The 19,014-nt window shown below is 48.1% G+C and overlaps 1 protein-coding gene across 4 annotated transcripts in view; it reads right to left on the reverse strand.

Moving 5' to 3' along the window:
* Positions 1–19,014, reverse strand: part of ITGAE (integrin subunit alpha E) — a 68,619-nt gene that overhangs the window by 34,838 nt on the left and 14,767 nt on the right. For 2 of the 4 annotated variants that reach the window (XM_064271575.1, XM_064271574.1), the window contains exons 2-10: positions 18,744–18,861; positions 6,480–6,571; positions 4,791–4,858; positions 4,288–4,405; positions 3,925–4,062; positions 3,226–3,341; positions 2,418–2,569; positions 983–1,136; positions 241–391 (exon numbers count right to left, since the gene is read on the reverse strand). In XM_064271575.1, the coding sequence (XP_064127645.1) occupies positions 241–391; positions 983–1,136; positions 2,418–2,569; positions 3,226–3,341; positions 3,925–4,062; positions 4,288–4,405; positions 4,791–4,858; positions 6,480–6,571; positions 18,744–18,861 (1,107 nt within the window). Of the gene's footprint in view, positions 1–240; positions 392–982; positions 1,137–2,417; positions 2,570–3,225; positions 3,342–3,859; positions 4,063–4,287; positions 4,406–4,790; positions 4,859–6,479; positions 6,572–18,743; positions 18,862–19,014 lie in introns of those variants that run through there. The other 2 variants (XM_064271577.1, XM_064271576.1) reach the window with 2 other exon arrangements.

Here is a 19,014-nt window from a genome sequence, read left to right on the forward strand (position 1 = left end):
CCCGTGTCTCCAGTACCAGTTCCATTCATCAGAGCCTCACAGAGACTCTGGGAAGTGAGCAAGGCTGGGGGTATTGTTGCTTTTTTAGAGATGGAGAAACTGAAGCTCAGAGAGGTGATGGGAGTCCCTCAGAGAGCCACACTGGGTGGAGCAGAGGTGGGGCTGGAGTGCAAGGTTTGGGCTTCCTGCTGAGTTCTGAGGGGACTGCCCCCGGTGGGCACAGGGCCCTGGAGCACGCACCTTCCGTGTGGATGATACTTTGCTGCAGTTTGCTCAGCAGCCCACCCAGTGCCGTGTAGTTGGTCACCTTGAAGGCATGAGTCTCATCGGGGTCTGAGGCGATCAGCTTCAGTTCTCTGTCAGACTGTTCCTTATTAAACGCATCCCCCACCTGCACAGCGGTGCCCCAGCAGTGTGTCAGTGCCCAGAGGGCTGGCTGTCTCCCACCAGCCCCAACGGCTCTCCAGACCTGGCTCCAGGGCCCTCCATCACCCATCGTCTCCTTCCTTCCCTGCTCCCTGTTCTCCTTCCCCACGCACTCTGGGCTCCACTTTTACCAAGCTATGTGTTTTCCTGACCACACCAGGCTCCTTCTCACCTCTGTACGTGCTGTTTCCTCTGCCTGCAAAGCCCTTCCTGCCCCTCATGCCCTAGTAGCTATTCCTGTTTGGCCTCCAAGACTCAGCTCAGCCCCATCTTCTCCAGGAATCTTCCCTGGTGTCACTGCCTTCCTCATCCCTGCTCGGCAAGTGAGCCATTACCACCACTGGGACACGAACCCTCAGTGGGGAAACCCAGGGGGGCACAGGGCATGGGGTACAGAGATCAGGAGAAGTTGGTGAGTGTTTGTGAATAGAGCAAGCTTTGGGTAATCTGCTTACAGAGGATGATGGCAAACCAGAAGCCACTATCAGGAGTCCTGGCCCCTCCCTGCCCAGGTCTGTGCAGGGTCAGGAGGTGCCCCCCAGCTCCCAACTCTTACCCCGATGGCAAAGCGTTCAACACCCTGCATCTTTGGGGAGTTGATGACAGTTGTGAGGTTGAGGGGGTCCTGGAATACGTCCCCATCGGTGAGCACCACCATGACCTTGGCTGCCTTTTTTCTGGAGCCATGGCTTGGTGTGAAGATGTTGTCTCTAAGGAGGGGAGAGTAAATGAAGAGGGAACTTTGCCAGAGGGACAGCTGGGCTCTGGAGAGATTTCATTCACTGGACCTGTTTTAGACTCAGAGAGGATTAACCTGCCCAAATGGGGAACAAAGGCCCAAAGACGGGTGGTGATGCCTCTTGTATCACACAGTGGGTGAGACTGGGTAGATGTGGGGCTCCAATACACCTGTTCTGGCTCCTCACCTGCTTCTAACCGAAAGGTGTTGGACGGCACTTGGGTCTATGCCTTTGCTGTGTGTGCAGGAATGACAATGACATTAAGAAATAATGATGATGATATTAATCACCATGGCTAATACTTACATGGCACTTATGGGCGCCGAATGCTAGGCCAGGCCCTGTTGTAAACACTGCACATATTTTAACCCATCCAAAAAAAAACTAAAAAAGAAGTTTTGTGAGGCAAGTGTCATTATTATTCTCATTTTAAATGTGAGGAATTTGAAGCCCAGAGAGGTTAGGCAGCTTGTGCAAGGCCACACCTGAGTACAAGCTGCAGCTGGGATTTGAACCCAGGCAGCCTGGCCACGGAGCCTGGCCTTGTAAGCACTGTGCTGTACTATCGCTCACAAGGAGAATTGGTGGAAGACAGTCCTGGGGGGTGTCATCCATCAGCCAAGGCTATACTAAAAGAGCTCACAGCCCCTCTCAGCCAAGGAAGAGCTAGAGCCCTGGTCCCCTCCTTTTTTTTTTTTTTTTAATTGTGGTAAAAATGTATATAACTCAACATTTGCCAGTTCAAACTTTTTTACGTGTACGATTCAGTGCCATCGATTGCATTCATCGTGACGGGCGCCCGTCACCTGTATCTGTGCCAAATCTTCCATCACCATTAACAGGTAGTGCCTCCTAAACAATGACTTCCCCTCTTTCCCTCCCTCCCTCCCTCTTTTAGGTAAACCTAAAACCAAACCCTTGTTGCCCCCCAGTCCATTCTGACTCCTAGCGACCCTATAGGTCAGAGTAGAACTGCTCCATAGGGTTTCCAAGGAGCAACTGGTGGATTCAAACTGCCGACCATTTGGTTAGCGGTCAAACTCAACCACTGTGCCACCAGAGCTCCCCTCTCCTGGTAACCACTAATAAACTCTGGTCTCTATGCATTTGCCCATTCTAGATATTTCATGTAAGTGGGTCTGTTCCGCTCCTTTTCACAGCTCCACCTCCTCCAGGCATGATGCCACAGAGCCTCCGAGCAGGGCCAGTAGCCGGCACCTCGTAGGTAATTCCCACTGCCGTCACACTCACAGGACGTGCTGCATGGCTGAGGCCGTCTTGGTGACATTCTTTACTTGAATGATGTTCTGGACTCTGGCAAGGGAGGCCATCACATCCTGGCTGTCCCGAAGATCAAACTCAGTCTGGATCACTCCCCCATATTGCACCAGGGCAAAGCTGCACTGAAGGGGAGGGGCCGAGTGGAGAGCAGGTTGGCAAAGCTGCCGTGCCCAAGGCCACCCCTGCCCCTTTGATGGCTTCCCCTGAAAGCAGTGAAGGGACCCTCTGATTCCACCTTATCCATGGGCAGGAGGAGATGCTAAACCAGAGGGGAATCTCTAAGCAAGCAGGGGTAAAGGCAGCTGTGATAAGTTTGGCTCCCCAATGCATCCCATGTTCCTGTGCAGCTGCCCTCCATATTGATTATGGGATTGACCATGTGACTTGCTTTGGCCAATGAAGAAAAAAAAATGGGACATCAGTAAATTAGAGAAGTGAAAACTGCTTGTACACTGGGGCTTGGCCTTTTGGGATGTTACTGCCACGATAAAGTTAGGCTGTCCTACTGGAGATACTCGGCCCAGCTAACAGCCAGCACCAATTGCCAGATAGTGAGTAAGGCCATGTTAAGCCCATCTAGCCCCAGTCAAGCAACTAGGTGCCTGCAGCTGCAGGAGTAGCCCCAGGTAAGACAAGAAGAACCACCCAGCTGAACCCAGTCCAAATAGCTGACCCACAGAATTGTGAGCAAATAAAATGGTTGTTGTTTGGAAATAGTTTGTTACACAGCAACAGATAACTAATAGAATATGTGAGACCAGCTCTAAGAGAAGCCTACCTCAAAGCACTTGTCATAGATGGTCCTCATCATGTTGGAGATAAAGTCTTTGGCTTTCTGGAAGTCTGGGGGATCAATGCTTCCTGAGCCATCCAAGATAATGGCGATCTCAGTGCCTGGGTCAAGACAGGGAGGAGTGGACATGGGATTTGGGGCAGGACCGAAGGATTTTTAAGCCCCTAGCCCTGGTGATGCAATGGTTAAGCATTCCCCTGCTAACTAAAAGGTTGGCAGTTTGAACCCACCCAGCAGCTCTGTGAAAGAAAGACCCGATAATCTGCTTCCATAAAGATTACAGCCAAGAAAACCCTATGGGGCAGTTCTACTCGATTACATGGGGTCATTGTGAGTTGGAATCGACTCGCCAGCACTCAACAACAACAGGGCTTAGTTCAGGGAGGAATTTAGTGACGTTCCCAAGAGTGAAACTTTTGTCTCAAAGGCAGAGAGAGAGCTAGAACTACTGCCCTCTCACTCCATGTGCTCCAGCTCTACTTGCTGTGAGTCACTCCCGTCACATCTGCTCCCTGGGCCTCAGTTTCCCCATCTGTAACATGAGGGGGAGAGGCTGGGATTGGCCAGCCTGTAGAGTCCAGCCACTGCTCTCTATCTTCCAGATGGAGGCACACCTCACCCTAGAGGCTGCCAGCTGGGGGTCATTGCTGACAGCTTCTGGGAGCACCTAGATCTCCTCCTCACCAGCTTCCTCTTCCTCCTCTTCAACCTCCTCCAGTGCCCGGCGCCACCTGGCTGAGTTCTCATTCCCCTCTATGCTGCTTTTTTTGTTCCTGTAGCAGTCTCCAGCATCCACATGTACATCTGGGTCCAGGAGATTTTCTTTAAAAAACACGCATGGAAGAGATTAGAGCCAGAAAGCCCCTTGTTCACTTTCAGGCAAGCCCACACTTAGCTGTGCTCAATTTCTTTCATTGAGGGCCTGGGGCCTGCCCTGTCTCTTTCTGGGCCTCCATGTCTCCTTGTCCTGGTGCCTTCCCTTGGGGACCCAAGGAAACCTCTTTAGAGCTGCCAAAGGCCAAAGGCCAGTAAGTGTCTAATCCTCACCAAGGTCGATGAAGTAGGCCTGGGCCCGGGGGTAGAAGTTGGGAGCCAGTAGGCTGCAGGTCCCTGTGAGCTCTGGGCTGAGGCTGTGGGACTTCCGGGTTTTTTCTTGAATGCAAATCTGGGGGAGGGGAGAGAAGAGAGGGGAAAGGTTAAGTCACCTCCAGCTCAGGTCCCTTAGCTGCGGCCACACCATCACCCCCACTCTAGTACTCAGTACCAGGCAGGGGACACAGGAAGAGCTTGCTCACCCTTTCCCAGGGTAGGGGTCAGTGCTGGGGTCAAAGCTGAGGTCAGCACCTGAGTCAGTGCTGGGTCACATAGAGTACACGTTAGCCCTGGGATTGGCACCAGGGAGTCAGCTGGGCTCAGCCCTGAGAATAACATGCCAGTCAGGACTGCTATCAACATCAGGGTCAACCACAGGGGTTAGCCCCAGGGGTCAGCCCCGGGGTCAGCAACAGCCTCCCTGAGGCCCTCCATCCTCCCACCCCAGGCACACTCACCAAAACACCATGGTGGTTCCGGACAACCGTCACTCCTTGATGTCTCCCTTTTGGGATGAGGCCATGCTCTGAAATAGTTAAAGCCAGATAAGGAGGGAGGGACACTGCGAGGCAACCCTGAAGCAAGAGGGCACGGGCCCACCTTGGTCAGAGTTCCATGAGGAACTGCCAGGACACTGTCTTATTTTAGAACCACAGTGTCATCTGGTCACTGTGCTGTCAGAGGTTGAGTTCTGTTTAACTCAGTGCCTCTCACAGAGGTAAGGGTTCTACTTTACACAGCCAAGTGGTTGTTACCAAATGTGTGACTTGAGTTGGATTGGGTGGGATGAGTAGAGTTTGGTTAATGAATGAATTCAGTTCATCTGTTCATTCATTCAAATAGCATTTATTAGTGCCTAATAGATGCCCCCTTGCTAGACATCAAGATGGCCACAGTTAGATTAGGTGGCATAGAGTTGGATTCCATTGAAGTGAGAGGAGTTGTATTGAGATGGGTTGGGTTATGGAGTCAGGCAGATTTGGGTTTGTATCTGTAGTGTCACCAACACTAGATGTGTGACTTTGGTCATACCAGCCACCAGTATATTTAACCAGTTGCTGTCAAGTCGATTTCGACTCACAGCAACCCCATATATGTCAGGATAGAAGTGTGCTTCATAGGGTTCTCTTCTTTTTTTCTTATAATTTATTATATTATTTTTTTGTTGTTCTTGTTGAGAATATACACAGCAAAACGTACACCAATTTAACAGTTTCTACATGTACTATTCAGGGACATTGATTACATTCTTCGAGTTGTGCAACTATTCTCACCATCCTTTTCTGAGTTGTTCCTCCCCCATTAACAAGAACTCACTGCCCGCTAAGGTTCCTATCTAATCTTTCTGGTTGCTCTTGTCAATTTGATCCCATGTAGATAGACCTTAAAAGATTTTTTTTTTTTTAAAGATTATAATGCTCAAGGTAGACATTCTTTACTAGTTAAGTTAAACTATTGTTTGGTTTTAAAAAGACTTCAGGGGATATTTTTGGTTTAAGGTGTAAGATTATCTCAGGGCAATAGTTTCAGGGGTTTATCTTGCCTCCATGGCTCCAGAAAGTCTAGATTCCACGAGAATTTGAAATTCTGTTCTGCATTTTCCCTTTTGAAAATCAGGATTCTTCTATAGAATCTTTGATCAATATGTTCAGTAATGGCTCCATAGGATTTTCAATAGTTGATTTTTCAGAAGTATTATTTCCAGGCTTTTCTTCCAAGTTTCCTCCTAATAGACTGAAACCACCAACCTTTCAGTTAGCAGCTGAGGACTTTGACCATTTATTCCACCCAGGTACTCCAACCAAAGTACTTAACTTCTCTGAATTGTAGCTTTCTTTTCTGTAAAATGACCTGGTTGTAAGGATTAAATGTGAATGAAGCACTTAGCAGAGTACAAGGCACATGGTGAGCACTTGGTAAATTTTAGGTACCGTTAGGATTGGGTCAGGAGAGGTGGCTGAGATTAGGATTGGGTTGGGACAGGACTGGGTATTCAGATGGGATGGATTATCATGGGTGGCCTTGGAATTTAGGGATGGGGTAGACTAGAGTAGGTGGGGGTGGGATTGGAATGCTTTGGATTGGGATGAGTGGGATTCCTGGAAAGCCAGACCTGGGGCAGATACCCTGGAGCCGAGCTGACTTACCTACTGGCTGACAGAGGATCTCACCCAGGATGAGGGAACATCGATGCAGGGGCCCTGCTGACCCATTGGCTCTAGGGCTGGTGACGAGTAGCCTGAGTGGGAGGGTGGACAACAGAGCTGAGCTGCCTGGTAATTCCTTTCCCATCCCTGTCTGTCCAGGCACAGTCTTCCCATTCCAGGCCCACAGGTCCCCTGTCTGGCAGGGAGGAGGCCCAGACCTTGGAAAAGCAGGCAGATCCCCAGCTCAGGACTGCAGACTACGCATTAAAGAAAAAAAAATGAATTGACATTGAGTCAATTCTGACTCATAGTGACCCTATAGGACAAAGTAGAACTGCCTCGTAGGGTTTGCAAGGAGCTGTTGGTGTATTCGAACTGCTGACCTTTTGGTTAGCAGCTGTAGCTCTTAGCCACTGCGCCACCAGTGCTCCAGGCTATGCATTAAGGGGACGGCATTTGCTCAACCTCCACAACTGCACAGCTCTAGGCAGAAAATGGTTAAATGCAACCCCTCTCTGCCTGCCCACCTACCCTGACAGAGATGGGGGCAGTCTTGGTGTTAAATAAAGACTCCACTCTTTTGCTAGGGTGAGGGTGGAAGAACCAAGGAGCCACCCTGCCTGCCTCACTTGGCCTTAGTGATGGTATTTCCCAAACAGTGCACACTAGTGTCCCCATCCTCTGCATCACTCAGAACCGGAGGTGTGGGAGTGCGCCCCTTGGCCTGATTAAGGCAGCCTCAGGAGATGTGGTTCCCAACTGCAAACCTCTTGCCTTCCACCCTTAGCCCAGACCAGGGAGACAGCAGAGAGTCTAGTATCAGCCTAAATATTCTCACTATCCACACTGCCCAGAGAAGATCAGGCTGCGCTAAGGCAGAGAATGAGGTCCCCATCCTAGGGGCTATAAGTAGGGGATAGTGAGACTATGGACTTGTTTTCGTCATCTAGTGCTGCTATAACAGAAATACCAAAAGTGGATGGCTTTAACAAAGAGAAATTTACTTTCTCACAGTAAAGTAGGCTAAAAGTCCAAATTCAGGGTGTCAGCTACAGGGGAAGGCTGTCTTTCTCTGTCAGACTTCTCATCAATCTTCCCCCAGACTAGGAGTTTCTCCGCACAGGGACCCCGAGTCCAAAGGACACGCTCTGCTCCCAGCACTGCTTTCTTGGTGATATGAGGGCCCCAGTCTCTCTGCACCTTTCTTTCTTTTATATCTCCAGAGATTGCCTCAAGACACAATCCAATCTCATAGGTGGAGTCCTGCCTCACTAACACAACTGCCGCCCATCCTCCCTCGTTAACATCGTAGAGGCAGGATTTACAACATATAGGAAAATCACACAATACTGGGAATTATGGCCCTACACAACTGATAACATGCATTTTGGGGGGACATAACTCAATCCATGACAGGATGGAAGTGTGTCCTCAAAAATATGCATTGAATTCCTGGCCTTTGTACCTATGGATGTGATCCTGTTTGGAAATAGCATTTTTCTTCTGTTGTGCTAATGAGGTGATACTGGTATAAGATGGATCCTAAACCTAATCACTTCTGAGTTATAAAAAGACCAGAATAGACACAGACACACACACAGAGGAGGACAGCTGCCACGTGAGGATCATCTACAAGCCAAGGAACGCCAAGGAACCAAGAAACACCCAGGGCTACCGACAAGGAAGGAATCAACATGGCTAAGACCCTGATTTGGACTTTTGGCCTCCAGAACTGTGAGAAAACACATTTCTGTTTTTAAAGCCACCCCTTTATACTATTTCTGTTACAGCAGCACTGGGAAACTAAGACAGTGGGGAAGGGGACCTGAGGCTTGGCTTGGTAACAACAACCCAGTCAAAGATCTTTATGAGACAGTAGTAGGAAGACCATGAAGGTGAAGCTTGTGATTAATCTGTGTTTTTAAAAGGTCATGATGTGGTTATTGTGGCTTGGGGGGCTGACTAGAGAGCACAGAGTGGGGCCAGGAATGAGGATCTGTCTCCACTTCCTCACTTCCCATCACTCTAAATATTTTCAATTATGAAATATATCATTCACATTATCTCCATGGTTTACAGAGTAAAATAATAAGGTCTACCCCTGTGTATGTGCGTCCCACCCAGCTTAACCCACTTCAAGTCAATTTCCACCCTTAGAAGCTCCTGTGTAGGTCACCAGTCATCCCCATGTTGCCAAATCCAAAGTCCTCATCTTTCACCACCTCTCAGGCAGCTCTAGACGTAGGCCACCATCTCCTCCTTGAAATACCCCTCCTTGATTTCCTCTCTCTTATTACTCCTCAGACTCCTTTTCTGGCTCCTTCATTGTCTGACTTCTCAGTGTCACTGAATCCTGAGATTGGTCCTTCTCTTCCTTGTCAGCACATTCTCCCTAGTGATCTCCACAATCCCATGGCTTCAATACACCTGTAAATGCTGAAATGCCCACCTTTACAGCCCTGTCATCTCTCCACCAGATGTTAGACACATGTAGCTGCAGAAAGCAGAATAGTGGCCCCCCAAAGGTGTCCATGACCTAATCCCCAGAACCTGTGAATATGTTACCTTACGTGGCAAAAGGGACTTTGCAGATGTAGTTAAGGGTCTTGAGATGAGAAGATTATCCTGGATTAGCTGGGTGAGCCCAGTGTAATCACAAGGATCCCTATAAGAGGGAGGCAGGAGGACCAGAGTCAGAGAAAGATTTGAAGATGCTATGTTGCTGGCTTTAGAGATGGAAGAGGGGGCCATAAGCCAAAGAATGCAGGTGGCCACTACAGGCTGGAAAAGGTGAGGAAACACATTCCCCCCTAGAGCTTCCAGAAGGAACACAACCCTGTCGATACTTTGATTTTAGCCCAGTAAGAACCTCTTTGGACTTCCGACTTCTAGAACTGTAGGATAATGAATTTGTGTTGTCCTAAGCCACTACGTTTGTGGTAATTTGTCAGAGCAGCAATGGAAATTAATACAATAACCAAACGCCCGTTATCTAACAGACATCTCAGACTTACAGTGTCTAAAACAGGATTCACAGCCTCGTCCTCCCAAGCCTACTCCTTCTCATTATTCCCACAGCAAAAAATGGCACGACTAACCATTCCATTTTGCTGCCAGAAGTCTGGGGAACATCCTTGCTTCATCTTTTCCCTTATTCCCCACAGTTGGTTCTCCCTCCAAACTGTATCTAGAGAACATCTCTCTGCTTCCCTGCTACCACCCTGGCCACCATCAATTTGCCTAGGTTTGTGGTAATAGCCACCTGGGTGTTTTTTTGTTTCATTTTGTTTTTTAAATTTACTCTTGTAATTTACACCCTGTTTTTTCTCCTGCTTCAGTGGGCTCCCGTGCACTTAGGAAAAAAGTGCAAACCCCTTACTGCCCCTCACAGGGTCTTGCACCATCTAGCCGCTTCCCACCTTCTCCCTCTTTTGCTCTCCATGCTGCAGACAGCCCCCAGCTCTTTCCTGTCTCAGGCCCTTTGCCTTCCGGCTCCCTCTGCCCAGAACCCTCTCTCTCACTGTCCCCAAGGTTGGCTCAGTCTCATTCCTTGGGCCTTGCTTAACTGTCACCTCCTCAGAGGTGCTTTCTCCAGCCAGCTCTGCCCCCCAACCCAGTTCTTCAGCTTCTTCACATCACTCTGCTTTATTCCCTTCTCAGAACTTACCACCTTGTGATAGTGTCTTTTGTTATTGTGCTTATAGGTGAAAGTTTACAGCTCTAGTTTCTCATACAAAAATTTATACACATATTGTTATGTGACCCTAGTTGCTCTCCCTATAATGTGACAGCATATTCCCCCTCTCCACCCCAGATTTTCCGTGTCCATTCAACCAGCTCCTATCCCTTTCTGCCTTCTCATCTTGCCTCCGGACAGGAGCTGCCCATTTAGTCTAGGGTATCTACTTGAACTAAGAAGCACACTCTTCGCTAGTATTATTTTATGTTTTATAGCCCAGTCTAATCTTTGTCTGAAGAGTTGGTTCTGGGTTAACAGTCTTCTGGGGTTCCTTTAGTCTCAGTCAGACCATCAAGTCTGGTCTTTTTACGTGAATTTGAGTTCTGCACCCCACTTTTCTCCTGCTCCATCAGGGACTCTCCATTGTGTTCCTTATCAGGGCGGTCGTTGGTGGTAGCCAGGCACCATCTAGTTCTTCTGGTCTCAGGCTGATGGCGTCTTTGGTTTATGTGGCCCTTTTTGCCTCTTGGGCTAATATTTCCCTTGTGTCTTTGGTGTTCTTCATTCTTCTTCACTCCAGGTAGATTGGGACCAATTGATGCACCTTAGATGGCCACTCACGAACTTTTAAAACCCCAGACACTACTCACCAAAGTGGGATGCAGAACATCTTAATAAACTTTGTTATGCCAGTTGACCTAGATGTCCCCCGAAACCATAGTCCCCAGAACCCCCCGCCTGCTACCCTGTCTCTTGAAGTGTTTTGTTGTGTTGAGGAAACTTCTTAGCTTTTGGTTTAGTCCAGTTTTGCTGACTTCCCCTGTATTATGTGTTGTCCTTCCCTTCACCTAAGACAATTCTTGTCTACTATCTAGTTAGTGAATTCTTCCCTCTCTCCCCACCCTTGTAACCATCAAAGAATAATTTCTTCTGTGTTTAAACCTTTTCTTGAGTTCTTATAATAGTGGTCTCATACAATATTTGTCCTTTTGCGACTGACTAATTTCACTCAGCATAATGCCTTCCAGATTCATCCATGTCATGAGATGTTTCAAAGGTTCATCATTGTTCTTTATTGTTGTGTAGTATTCCATTGTGTGAATATACCATAATTTATTTATCCATTCATCCGTTGATGGGCACGTAGGTTGTTTCCATCTTTTTGCTATTGTGAACAGTGCTGCAATGAACGTGGGTATACATATATCTATTCATGTGACGGCTCTTATTTCTCTAGGATATATTACAAGGAGTGGGATTGCTGTATCTCATGGTACTTCTAGTTTTTAAGGAAGCACCAAACAGATTTCCGAAGTGGTTGTACCATTTTACATTCCCACAAGCAGTGCATAAGTGTTCCAGTCTCTCCACAACCTCTCCAACACTTATTATTTTTGTGTTTTTTAGATTAATGCTAACCTTGTTGGGGTGAGATGATGTCTCATTTTAATTTTGATTTGCATTTCTCTAATGGCTAATGATTGTGAGCATTTCCTCATGTATCTCTTAGCTGCCTGAATGTCTTCTTTGGTGAAGCGCCTGTTCATACCCTTTGCCCATTTTTTAATTGGGTTATTTGTCTTTTCATTGTTGAAGTTTTGCAGTATCTTGTAGATTTTAAAGATTAGACCCTGATTGGATATGTCGTAACCAAAAATTTTTTCTGAGTCCGTAGGCTGTCTTTTTACTCTTTTGGTGAAGTCTTTTGATGAGCATAAGTATTTGATTTTTAGGAGCTCCCAGTTATCTAGTTTCTCTTCTGGTGTTTGTGCATTGTTAGTTATGTTTTACATTCTGTTTATGCCATGCATTAGAGCTTCTAGAGTTGTCCCTATTTTTTCTTCCATGATCTTTATCATTTTAGATTTTATATTTAGGTCTCTGATCCATTTTGAGTTAGTTTTTGTACATGGTGTGAGGTATGATCTGATAGTATCTTGCTTACTTGTTTACCTGTTTATTGTCTGTCTCCCCCACTAGACTGTAAGTACTCCAGGGACCTTGCCTCTCTTGTTCCTCATTTTGTTCCTGGGGACTGCAATAGTGCCTGGCACAGAGCAGGGACACAGTAAATATTTATTGAATGACTTTAATGACAGCCCAGGCACAGCTGAGGGGGCCGATCTGGGGCAGGGCTGAGGGCAGAGGGCCTAGGCAGCTGGGCTGTGCTCCTCTGTGCAGCCTCGGCAGCTGAGCCCGCAAATTATGTCACCTGCTTAGCAACCCCGCCTTTCTCCCCACACCTCCTCCCCAGCCTGTGCCTCAGCTCTGGGCCTAGCAGCCCATTCCCTGCTTCCTCATGAAGGGAGGCTCAGCACCGGGCTCTAGACCAGATCAGGCTTTGGTGGGATACATGTAGGCCTGGGACAGCCTCAGGGCCCCTCTTCCTTCTGGTCTTTGCCCACACTCTTCCCTCTGCCTGCGATGCGTTTCACCTCCTCCAGCAGAACGGTCATGCCCAAAACCAGCTCCTCAGGAAGAAGCCATTGGGCCTCCACTCCCATCCCTGGCCTTTTTCCCCACCTGACTGAGTTCCCAAGAGACCACCAGGTACAGTTGCATAAGCTGAGCACTGCAGAACCCTAAGATGGCCACTCATATCACAGCTACAAATGCCTTGGCCTGGGGCCTAGTCCGAGGTGCCTTTGCTCCCTGGCCCTTTTTTCTCCGCTCCCACCCCCCACAGCGGGTGGTCTCTTGACCTCCAGTTTTTTGACTGACAAACTAGCTGAACCAAAGACTGATTGGCTGCTGCAGAGGACCCGCCATCAGCTGACGGCTCAGGGACCCTGCATTCCACCCTGGGCTGAGTGTAGCCCTTGGGGCCCTTATCCGTCTCCTGCCTTCTTCCAGCTCTAGCCTGTCCCTGTTCTAGAGTCCATGTCCTTATCTCCCAGGGGGAGGCCTTCTTTATGTCCAACGCCATTCCCCCTGCAGCAGCCAAAGCCCGTGATGCAGCCAGTCCTGGTCTGTGATATTTTAGGGAGAGGTGGTGTGGAGGGCTGTGTCACTCTCTGTAGCCCAAGGCAGCCCGCCAGCTCATTTCCTGCCCCAGGCAACAGACCCGTGGTCTTGGGCGCCATCACCTGCAGCAGGAACCCAGCAGCGCCTCCCACCACATCCTCCTCTCTGGCACATTCAAACCGGTGACCCCCTCTCTGCCTTAGCAGGTGCTCAGAAAGGTTTTCCTGAGCCCAGCCCAGCTCAGCTCTCGCCACCTCCAACTATCAGTGGGGGCTCCAGAGGCTTCAAACTCCATCCTCCATCCTCATCCACCCTAGCCTTCAGGTTTTGCTTTCTGAGGGGTGGGGGGCATTAAAGTCTGCTGAGCCTGGAGCTGGAGAGGGCCCCCCTGGGGTGTCAGCAAGAGATGATCACAAATAACTGAGACTGAAAGCCAGCTTTATGATCACGTGGAGCAACCGGAACGCTCTTGCAAACGGTTTGGAAAACTGTGGCACAGTTTATACCAAAGCTGAACCAATGCATGACTCATGACTGAGCAATTCCACTCCTGGGCACGTACCTGGTAAAAGTAAGTGCACCTGTCCATCAAAAGCAAGTGTACAGCAGTACTGCTCATAATCGCCCAGGGAAAGGACCCAGTGCTCACTGTCAGGGCTGCTCACACAGTACAAAAGTCTACAGCAATGAGCGGAACACTATTGCTTCAGGCAACACCGTGGTTGAAATTCACAGACCTGTTGAGGGAGGTCTGGTCCTGATGCAACAGAGCACATACTGTATGATTCCTTCATATTAAGTTCAAAAACAGGTAAAACTAATCTACGGAGATGGAGGTCAGACAGGGGTTATTCGTGGCGGGGTATGTGCCTAGAAGGGTACCTGCAGGCTACAGGAGGCTTATGTAAGACAGGTAATGTTCTGTTTCTCGATCCTGATGCTGCTGACATAAGTGGCTCACTCTGTGAAAATTCACTGGGCTGCGTGCTTATAAGATATGCATTTCCTGTGTGGCTAATGTCAATAAAATTTTACCAAAACAAAAGCCAACATTTCATTCAACTTCTCTGTACCCGAAAGCTTCCTAACAACCAACCACCATCCCTTCTGGCTCCCCTAGATCCCAGAAGTAAGACCAGGTTTTCTGGCCTGGGTGACAAGGCACTGCCCTTGTCCTCCCTTGTCTTATTTCTCATCGCTCTCAGCTTCAGCCGCACAGAATTTTCTCAATTCTCTGAACTTGCTCTGGCTAGCTCCTAGGCCTTTGCCCAGGCTGTTCTCTCTGTTGGGACTTCCCCTTTCCACCCTTCACAGGGCTAAATCCTCCTCAGCCCTGAGTCCCAGTGTAGATGTACATCCTCTGGATGAGGACGACACCTGTACTAGGTGCCCTGGACACCATTACTCATCTTCTCATCGTTTGACTTGTCCATCTCCCTCATGAGCCTGGTAGCTCCGTGACTGCAGGGGCCATGTCCCCTGCACTCTCTTATCCCCCAAATCTTGCCTGGCACTGAGCAGATGCCCCATAAATTCTCAATGAATGAACGAATGGATAAAGTGGTCCTGTCCTCATCACTTAAATCGAATGGTCACCAGCCTCTTGCCTGTCTAGATGAAGAAACTGAGGTCCAGAAAGGGGCCCAGGCCTGTTTGGCTGGTAGAGTAATGCTGCAAGCCCCAGGCCCGTGAAGCTGTCTCAGGAATAGCTGGAAGTTCACACAGCTCCTGGCCTGCTCACCTCGGGGGAGAGTAGAGATCCCCTCAGCCAGGAACCCACCTGCCCACCACACCTGCCTCAGGCTGAAGCCTTCGTGGTCCCTGGTCTTACTTGCTAGGTATGAAGGAAACTCTTGACTACTGACCAATAGGGTGCGGGCGAAGGGGAACCAGCCTGGAGTGGGGCCTGGGCATGCACAGAAAACCCCTTTGACAGTTATGGAAAAAAAGGGAGGAGGGAATTGCTGCAGATTAAAGGAGACTAAAGAGACATATGGGGTCCTTGGGTGGTACAAATGATTTGCTCTTAACTGCTAGCCAAAAGATTGGTGGCTCAAACCTACCAACCCGTGCCTTGAAAGACAGGCCAGGCCTCTGCTTCCAAAACGTCACAGCCTTGAAAACCCTATGGGGCAGCTCTACTTTGCCCACAGGGAGTCTCCATGAGTTGGAATTGACTCGACGGCAACTAACAAGAATAACAACAACAGACATACAGAGTTTGCACTCAACGGCTAACCTCAAGATTGTCAGTTCGAACCCACCAGCAGTACCACAAAAGAAAAGGCCCGGCGATCTGCTTCCGTTAAGATTATAGCCAAGAAAATTCTATGGAGCAGTTCTACTCTGTGACACATGGGGTCGCCATGAGTAGGAATCGACTCGACAGCAACTAACAAAAACAACAAAGAGACACAGGAGTCTCTGGGTGGTGCAAATAATTAAAGTGCTCAGCTGGTAACTGAAAAGTTGGAGGTCTGAGGACTTAAACCCAGAGGCACCTCAGAAGAAAGGCCTGGCAATCTACTCCAAAAAATCAGCCTTGAAAACCCTATGGAGCATAGTTCTACTCTGATACACACGGGGTCACCATGAGTCAGAATCAGCTTGACAACAACTGGTAAAGAGGCACAACAACAATATGCAATCCATAAACCTTGACTAGATTCTGGCTTTAAAACAAAATAGCACCCAGTTTAGCACCCAGTTACCACCACTGACTGCTCTGACAGGGATTACAGTAGAAGGTCTCAGACAGAGTGGGAGAAAAATGTAGAACAAAGTTCAAATTCACAAAAAAAAATCAGACTTGTTGGTCTGACAGAGACTGCAGAAACCCCAAGGGTAGGGCCCCTGGACACCCTTTGAACTCAGTACTAAAGTCACTCCCGAGGTTCATCCTTCAGCCAAAGGTTAGACAAGTCTATAGGGTAAACGATAACGCATGTGAGGAACGCGCTTCATAGTCCAATGGTGTATATGAGACCAATGGGCACACCAGCCCCAAAGCAAAGAGGAGAACGCAGGGACAGGAAAACTGGATGAATGGAAACAGGGAACCCAGGGTGGAGAAGGGGAGAGTGTTGACACATCGTGGGGTTGGCAAACAAGGTCACAAAACAATTTGCGTATTAATTGTTTAATAAGAAACTAATTTACTCTGTAAACTTTCAACTAAAGCACAATTAAAAAAAATTTTTTTTAACTGCTCTAAAAGTCATTTTGGGGATAATGGAGGAAATTAGAATGTGCACTGTTTTAGTTATCTAATGCTGCTATAACAGAAATACCACGAGTGGATGGCTTCAACAAACAGAAGTTTATTCTCTCACAGTCTAGTAGGCTAGAAGTCCAAACTCAGGGTGCCAGATCCAGGGCAAGGCTTTCTCTCTCTGTCGGCTCTGGGGGGAGGTCCTTGTCACCAGTCTTCCCCTGGACTAGGAGCTTCTCAATGCAGGAGCCCCGGGTCCAAAAGATGCACTCATTCCTGGCTCTTTTTGCTTGGTGGCATGAGATCCTCCATGTCTCTCTGCTCACTTCTCTCATATCTCGAAAAAGATTGATTTAAGACACAACCTAATTTTGTAGATTGAGTCCTGCCCAATTAACATAACTGCCCCTAATCCCACCTCATTAACATCATAGAGGTAGGATTTACAACACATAGGAAAATCACATCAGATGAAAAAATGGTAGACAATCACACAATACTGGGAATCATGGCCCAGCCAAGTTGACACATATTCTGGGGGGACACAGTTCAATGCATGACATGTGCCAAATATCATGACCCTTCACTCCAGAGCTCCTCTTAATTCTAAAGACATGCTCCTACCTAAACATATCACCATCATCACCATCTGAAAATACGCATTTTACTTATTTGCTTATTATCTGCCACCCTCTGGCTAACCACCTCAGCTCCCTGAGCACACTGCTAGAACGGGGCCTCACAAGGGCTCCATAAATGTTTGTTGAGTGAATGACCACTGTATAGGTAATTCTGCACCTTGTCTTCTTCATTTTACATTATGTTTTGAGATCCATGCTGCCCGATACCCATTGAGCTAGCTTCATTCATTTTGCCTGTTTACAGTATCGCAAAGTATGATTTGCACCTTATTTTTCCATTTTCCTAATGGTGAAACCCTGGTGGCGTAGTGGTTAAGAGCAACGGCTGCTAGCTAATATTGGCAGTTCGAATCCACCAGGTGCTCCTTGGAAACCCTATGGGGCAGTTCTACTCTGTCGTATAGGGTCACTATGAGTCAGAATTGACTCACTGGCAGTGGGTTTGGTTTTTACTTTTTTTTTTTAAACAGGGAATATTTCCATCTTTCACTACTCCAAGCAATGCTACAATGGACATCTTTGCGTGTGCCTGAGAAGTTCTCTAGGGTAGATAGCTGGGAGTGGAATTGCTGACTCAAAGGGTACATGCATCCTCAACTTCACCAGATGTGGTGAAATTGCTCTACAAAGTGGTTACCCCAATTTACAAGCCTCTGAGTTCCTGTTTCACCACATCCTTGCCAGCACGGTGTGGTCAGATTTTAATTTTTGCTGATCTAATATGGTGAGTACCGATTATATTTGCAAAATATAAACGAATGGCAATCACCATCCCCATCCTAGAGATGAGAAAACTGAGGCTCCGTGGCCGAGCGCCTTGCCAAGCTTGCAGCGCACACACAGAGGGAGGCTGGCATTGAACCACGACTACCACAGCCAGAGTCTGCGTCTTAACCACTACTCTTGTGCACCTCATATTTTTATTTTGTTCTTTGATATTTTTTGTCACTTTCCACATTTTCTATATTGAGTATGCATTCCTTTTGTAAAGGACAAGAAAGTCTTGGTAAATTTTGTTATGGATTGAATTGTGTCCTCTCAAAATATGGGTTGGAATTATAACCTGTGGATGTAAATCCTGTTTGGAAATAGGGTTTTATTATGTTAATGAGGTCATATCGGTGTGTCTTAAACCTAATCACTTCTGAGTTATAAAAAAGGCAGATGAGAGACAGAGACATGCACACCTGGAGGAAGACAGACGCCATGTGAGGATCCTCTCTAAGCCAAGGAACGAACACCCAGGACCACCTATAAGGAAGGAATCCATTGGCCTATACCCTGATTTGAACTTCTAGCCTCCAGACGGTGAGAAAATAAATTTCTATTTTTTAAAGCCACCCACTTGTGGTATTTGTGTTACAGCAGCATTTGGTAACTAAGACAAACTATATTTTAAAATAGTTCTTAAGCTATGCCTCCCCTCCCCCATCCCCCAAACTCCCCCCATCCCCGCCCCCCATGAGCTCTTCCATCAGGTTTCCCCTTCTGTCCTGAAGGAGCCCCTCCCTAGAAGCCAGAGACCCTCCCAGGCAGTGGGGCAGGCAGAGACCCGGGTGAGGAGAGGGGCCAGGGCTCCATGTGGACCGACTGGCCTGGCGCTCACAGCTTCTCTCATGCCTTCCTCCTGTCCCTGAACCTACTTCTGAAAGTGAGAGGGAGGTGTTCTCCAGACTGGGGTAAGGTGCCAAGGCCTTCTCTGGGGCCCTTCTCAGGCTCCCCAGAGGCCCCTCAGTACTCACCCATCCTGCCTGCTGGGCCCCACTCACCAGGTCTGGTTGGTGCTGGTGTCTTGATGCAGAAGGGAGCTGAGCACAAAAGGCGCGCCCTCTGGCGTGACCCAGGTCTGGGCCACATCCACATTGAAGCCCACCAAGGGAGACAGGCCTGTGCAGAAAGGAGTAACATTTCACAAAAGAGGCACAAAGACCTTGACTGAGCCATTTACTTCCATTACAGCATCAAATCCTCACACTAACCCTATGGTGTCATTAATTGCATTTTACAGATGAGAAAAGTGAGACTATGCAAGGATGAGTG

Source organism: Loxodonta africana, chromosome 18, assembly GCF_030014295.1.
Source record: "Loxodonta africana isolate mLoxAfr1 chromosome 18, mLoxAfr1.hap2, whole genome shotgun sequence".
Taxonomy (NCBI): domain Eukaryota; kingdom Metazoa; phylum Chordata; class Mammalia; order Proboscidea; family Elephantidae; genus Loxodonta; species Loxodonta africana.